Source organism: Talpa europaea (assembly GCF_964194135.1).
Source record: "Talpa europaea genome assembly, chromosome: 10".
In the NCBI taxonomy this organism is placed as follows: domain Eukaryota; kingdom Metazoa; phylum Chordata; class Mammalia; order Eulipotyphla; family Talpidae; genus Talpa; species Talpa europaea.
Genome location: NC_140077.1, coordinates 74,642,714 through 74,648,844, shown reverse-complemented (window position 1 = coordinate 74,648,844; position 6,131 = coordinate 74,642,714). Strand labels below are relative to the sequence as shown.

The following is a 6,131-nucleotide window of genomic DNA, read 5'->3' as shown; positions in this document are numbered from 1 at the left end:
ACTGACGTCAGCGGGCGATGACCTCAGCGCGGCGGAGGCCGGGGCGCCGGCGGGCGCGGGGGCCGGCCGGCGGCGGGCGCGGGTGGGTGGGGCGGGCGCCAGCTCCCGCCCCCATCCGCCGGCGGCAGCCAATGAGCACGGCCGCCGACTCGCCCGCCTCTCACAACACTATAAAAGGCGCGTCGGGGCAAAGTCCTCGCAGAGACTGAGCCGCGGAGCAGCGGGTGGAGGCAGCCCCAGCCCCTCGTCCCACCGAAGACCGCCAGCTGCTCCCCTTCGCCGCCGCGACATGAGCCAAGCCCGCTGGTCGGGAGAGAGGACGGACATGCTCCCGGAGATCGCCGCCGCGGTGGGCTTCCTCTCCAGCCTCCTGAGGACCCGGGGCTGCGTGAGCGAGCAGAGGCTGAAGGTTTTCAGCGGGGCGCTCCAGGAGGCGCTAACAGGTGAGCGCGCGCTGTGGATCCCGGCGCCCGTCGAGCCCCGCCGCTGGGCCGGCCCCTCTCCTTACTGTGGCGTCTCTTCCTGGGCAGAGGCCCCCGCGAGCCGCCTCGGCACTGCCAGCCGTAGCCCCCTCTCGGGGTCGCGCCTCCCCGGCCCCGCGCGCAGCTTCGGGGGGTGGTTGGGCGCTGTAGGGGCGCAGACCCTTATCCCGGAGTGCGATCCCGAGCCCCGGTCTAGAAGGAGGGTCTGAAGTGCAGGCTCAGCTCCCTCGCTAGACCCCGAGACGAAACCCGTCTGGGCGAGGGGTCGGGGGAGACGGCGGCGCAGCTGAGCCGTCTCAATTTGGGGTTCAGCCGCGGTGCTTCCAGCTGGCGGTGCTCGCCTGCGCCTCGCCGGGCTTGGGTGCCTAGCTCAAAGTTGGGGTCCGGGCCCCTTTGTGTTCTCTGGCCCCTCAGCTTTCTGCCACCTATTATGGCGCCACGAGAGCCTTATAGCTAGTAGTGGCTGTGGTTTGTTGGGGTGGAGGGCGGGAGGGGGTGGTGTGAGACCCGGACGACAAGCGATAAGCAGTCGCTGGCAGGGGACAGACCTATCTCCCAGCTGTTTCTAGCCCTGAGCCAGCGGTCTTGGGCAGCGATGGTCATCGCGGAGCCAGCCCACACAGGTCCTTGCCTTGAGGACGTTTCAGCAAAACAGAGCTGATGAGGCACAGGGTGGGCAATGCAGTGACGTGGTGTGGACCTGACAATGTGCAACCTTCGTGGCCTTGAAGCCTCTGTACATAGGTTTGCGGAGGCCTTGCCCGGGCATGCCAGCCTCGCTCACACCCCTCCTTCCCAAACTGGGGATATGACCACCAGTGTGTGCGACGCTAGGAGTGCCCAGACCTCTGGGGATCCCTGCTAATACATACCTCTTTTTTAGAAGGGGTATGTGTGAGTGTGCGGGGGTGTCTTTCCAGAGCCCATAAAATTTTCTCTGCTCCTGAGTTAGGAGCGTTTGAGAAGGGCCCTGGAACTTGGGAGAAACTGTCTTTGCTTAAAATCAATGGGTCCCTTCCTCCTCACCTATGGCGTTGTGGGGGGCATTCATGGGCCCCTGCTCTAATCAGGGCATCCCCCGTCGTGCTGTCTCCACAGAACACTACAAACACCACTGGTTTCCTGAAAAGCCATCCAAGGGCTCAGGCTACCGCTGCATCCGCATCAACCACAAGATGGACCCCATCATCAGCAAGGTGGCCAGCCAGATTGGACTCAGCCAGCCCCAGCTGCGCCAGCTGCTGCCCAGCGAGCTGACCCTGTGGGTGGACCCCTACGAGGTCTCCTACCGCATCGGGGAGGACGGCTCCATCTGTGTCCTGTATGAGGAGGCCCCGGTAGCCACCTCCTACGGGCTCCTCACCTGCAAGAATCAAATGATGCTGGGCCGGAGCAGCCCCTCGAAGAACTACGTGATGGCGGTCTCCAGCTAGAGCCAACTACGTGATGGCCGTCTTCAGCTTAGAGCCGTGGCCGGCACCTGCTGTGCTCGCTCTGTGTGACAACAGCCCACTGCATACCTCAACCTGGGGAACTGGATTTTAAATGAAGAGCTATTTATATATATATATTATTTTTTTTTAAGAAAAGGGGAGAAAAAAAACCAAAAGATTTTTCTAAGAAAAAAAAAAATCCTTAAAGGGGGCCACTTGGAAGCGGCCTCCCCAGGTGCCTTGGAGAGAACTGTTGTGCCATTGAGTGTGGGAGTCAGCGTCTGCCTGTGGGAGCGGGAGGGCTGTGGGGTGGGCCTGGCCAAGGTGTCAGGTGGGAGAATGTGACGGGGAGCAAGCAAGGTTAGCAACTGTGAATGAGAGCGGTGGGGATCTGTCCTGGCTGGAGAGGGGAGACTGAGCTCCACCCTCCCCCTCCCAGCCAGGAGCCAGTCCCTGACCCCTCTCTTACTCAGGGGCATTCAAGCCTGGATTTAAAACCGTACTATGTTGCCTAATCTTCTCTTTTTCTGATGAGATCCTGGGCAGAACCCCCTCCTTATTCCTTCTGTCCTTAAGCAGCTTCTCTGGAAATCATGACTTCTTTCTAATTCTGTTCTCAGGGGCCTGTAGATGTGGCTTCCCAGCCAGGAATCTAAAACCTTGCTGGTGGGGGTTGGGGAGCCAGGCAGGGGTTGGAGGCTATCAGGGTAGGTTGGGAAGGGTTCTCTGCATAAGGCCTTTGCTTTGCTATGCGCTGCTGTGAGTGTGTGTGGTGAATAACTTGAGGGTGATTTGCAATGGATTTTGGAACCCAAAGAGTGTCCACTGGGGACGTTTTTTGGCCCAAACCCTTCTTTCTGGAACAATGTATAGGCTCTGATGCTGCTGCCACAGTCCCTTTGAGAGGTGGCTCAAAGCTCCAGGGAACTCCAGGTCCTTATGGCTGCCTCTTTCCAAAAGCACAATACTCCAAGCGCCTTCTCTCCCGTCTGGCTGGGTCACAGAGCTACCCGATTTTCTAGGACAAGAGTCACTGTGCAATATGGCCTCTGGGATCCCAGGAGGGTCCGGAGGAGAACTGGCTCTGAGAACCTGCCGGGACCCTGGTGGCCTAGGGAACCATCTCTCCCCCTGCCCTGGGACCATGGCTGGCTGGTCAGCCTTGCAGGTGATCCTTGGCTGAGGGGGAGAATGCCCCAGGTTCTGCAGGACTACCTGGTATTCTTGTAGGGCTGACACTAGAAGCCAAACTGTGGGCATCGATTTCTCTCCTTGGTGCTCAGAGCACCTGGGGAGATGTTGCTGTCTCTCTCAGTACAATCCAGATTTGTCTATAGACTTGTGCAATATTTACTGTTCTGGTTTGGAGAAAAATGGAAAACTGCACTGGGAAGACACCCCCTTTTTTCAGCTTCTCGGTGACATTTGTGAGGGGTCCTAAGAAGGCCTTGAGTTTCCCATACTCGAATCACCTTAAGGACTTAGCTAGAGCATCTGGCCAGCTGGCTACTCTCCTGCTTGCCCCTACTGAGGGATCCTCCTCCCCCACCAGTCCCCTGTCCTGGATTTATTTCTTAACTACTCAAATCTGACTCAAAGGTGCTATTTACCAAACACTCTCCCTACCCGTTCCTGCCAGTTCTGCCTCCTTCTCGACTCTCCAGATTCCGAGCTGCCTTCCCAGATCCTGCTTCCAGTCTTTATCGCTTTAAAGCTAACTCAGGCCCACAGACCCCGGAGCGCCTGTCCGGCCTGTGGGTCGAAACCAAGCTGTGAATCACTGCAGATCGTGTGCTTGCGTCCTGTTTGCAGACAGGCTCCTGCCTTTTTAGAAGCAGCTCCTGGTCTCACGCTTCCTTTTCTCCTTTTTGATGTTCACTTTAAAAACAACAAAGCCCCCGGAGCTGGACTGTTGAGCAGGCCTGTCTCTCCAATTAAGTAAAAGTGAATAATCATAGTACAATTTGTAAGCTATTCTGACAGAAAAGACAAAGGTTACTAATTGTATCATAGTGTTTTTATATGGAAGAATGTACAGCTTTATGGACAAATGTACACCTTTTTTTGTTACTTTAATAAAAATGTAGCAGAGAAGTGTGGTGTAGAGAAGGGAAAATCCCCACATCACTGGTTTGTCTTTCCCTGAATCCCACTCTGGTGTCACAGAACTTCAGCTGCTCAGGAGAGTGTGGCCCTGGTTGGGACAACAGGGAAATCTAGTGTGTGGTGGATGACAGCCGAGCAGCCCCCTCCTCGGGGGCACCCCCTGCCCGTCCCCCTGCTGCACATCCTGTTCTTACCAGGCGTGAGTTGTCAGCCGCGCAGGCACAGGAAGACAGTGCAAGTGGTGAAGACCCTCGTCACAGTCAGGGGACGCCGACCCCCTCCCAGGCTGGGGCAGGGATGTTAGAAATGCCTGGTGTAGATGCTCACCTCTGGGGCTGCATTTGCTGCTCACCGCTAGCAGCTGAACCTCAGGGCCTGTGCCCCTAGCCAGGGTGGCCATCACCCCCAGTGAGCAGAGCTGCCCTTCCCAGTAAGCACCGAGGTCTGTCAGCAACTTCTAATTCCCCTTGGTTATATGGGTAGGAGTTATTTTTGGAAATAAGGACACTACCAACTCTGGGGGCTTCTTCCTGTGCAGTTTGACACAGCTTCCCCCACGCCCATCCTGTGCAATTCCCACTAAAGTATTAGCACATCTTTGACCTGGGCTCATTCTTTTTGGCCACAAAAAGGCGTGTTGTATTCAAGTTTTAAACATATTGACTGAACAGTGCCCCCCTCCCTCACCCCCAACCCCATACACACTTTATTTCATACCCCTGTGGCCCTCATCAATACATGCTGGCCTAGGAGTGAGAGGTGGGAGGCAGGCCAGGGGGCCCTGTGTGGGGCACTGGAGGGCAGAGGAGGCAGGGAGGGGAGAAACCAGCTCATCTGCATCGCAAATGGAGTTGGTTATGGGCGCCCATTTGTGTCAGATTTCCATCGGAAGCTTCTAACCGCAATGTCCTTAGTTAAAAGAATTCACTTTTTTGGAGGGAGGACAGGGCTTGAGTTGAAGACCTTGCCCACCCTGGTGTGCTGTTCCCTTAGTCATTATACAGTCAGCATCTACTTTCCTGATAGGCCCCATTCACGACAGTCTAGTAAAAACTCTGAAATTCAGGGAAGGTTGCCTGGAGGCCAAGGGGACATTGTCACCTGCCTGTGTCTCCAGCCCAAGAAACCGCAGAATGACAAGATTCAGCTCCAGGTTGCTCTTGGCTCTTAATAGACTAATTGTACCACAACTTAATGAGAGAGGATTCTGTGATCAAGCCGTACGTTTTCTACTTTGGATCTGACCAATTTCAGTTCCATCTGACCAATTTCAGTAGGAGGGGAGAGGGCCCTGGGGCCAGTATGGACTGTGGCAGGAACTGCTGAGGGTTGGAGCAGTCCCCCGGGCTGTTCCCCAGCTTCCCAGCCTGGTAAACAGGCCGACCTGGGAGACGGTGCTCATTCAGCTGTTTCTGGGTGATAATGCACCTCCCGGAGCGTGGGCAAGACCCTGGGAGCTGCTGATTAACAGCCCATCCTGCTTCCTGATAAGGAGGTTTGGGTGGGGGCGTCCTTGATGCTGCAATAAGTCCCAGAAGGAAGAACCCACTTCAGAGTGTGACATCCGCTTCCATAGCAGTCTTTGGCCAGAAAAGATAGTGAGGACTCTTGCCTTCCAGGCCAGGACCGATACCCCCAGCCCAACAATCCTGTGCAGGAGAAAGTTCTGGGGTGGGAGGGAAGATCTGTGGGTTGTGGTCTGGGTTCTTCTTCCAAACTGGCTGTGTTGAGTCTGGATAAGCCCCTCAATTTTCCTATCTCAGAAATTAGGGGGTTGGATGAAATGACCTCTGTTCTAAATCATCTCCATTATCCTAGCAATCACTGGAGGCCAAATTAGCACAATTATTATCATTATTTTCAATTAGTTGAACTGAAGGGTCATTTGGGCTGGGAAGTTGGGTAATCTTCCCTTGCTTAGCTGAGACTCCAGCCTGATAAGGTTTCAATTTGCAAATCAAGAACAGCGCATGCTGAATAGAGGCTGGGAATGTGGGCTCTAGTGTCAGGTTTCCTAAGGTCCAGACGGCTTGCCCACCTGCTTGCTGGCCCTGCAACCTGGGACAAGTTACTTAAGCCATCAGGCTTCCATCCCCCCATTTGTGAAATG

The 6,131-nt window shown here is 55.6% G+C and overlaps 1 protein-coding gene across 1 annotated transcript; it reads left to right on the top strand.

Annotated features, from left to right (window-relative positions):
• Positions 1 to 289: 289 nt before the first annotated feature.
• BTG2 (BTG anti-proliferation factor 2) lies at positions 290 to 2,075 on the top strand (the record flags this gene model as incomplete). The annotated part of the gene is made up of 2 exons (XM_084244927.1): positions 290 to 443; positions 1,581 to 2,075. The coding sequence occupies 2 exons, from the start codon at positions 290 to 292 to the stop codon at positions 1,913 to 1,915; spliced, it is 489 nt and encodes a 162-aa protein (XP_084101053.1). The 3' UTR covers positions 1,916 to 2,075.
• Positions 2,076 to 6,131: the final 4,056 nt, after the last annotated feature.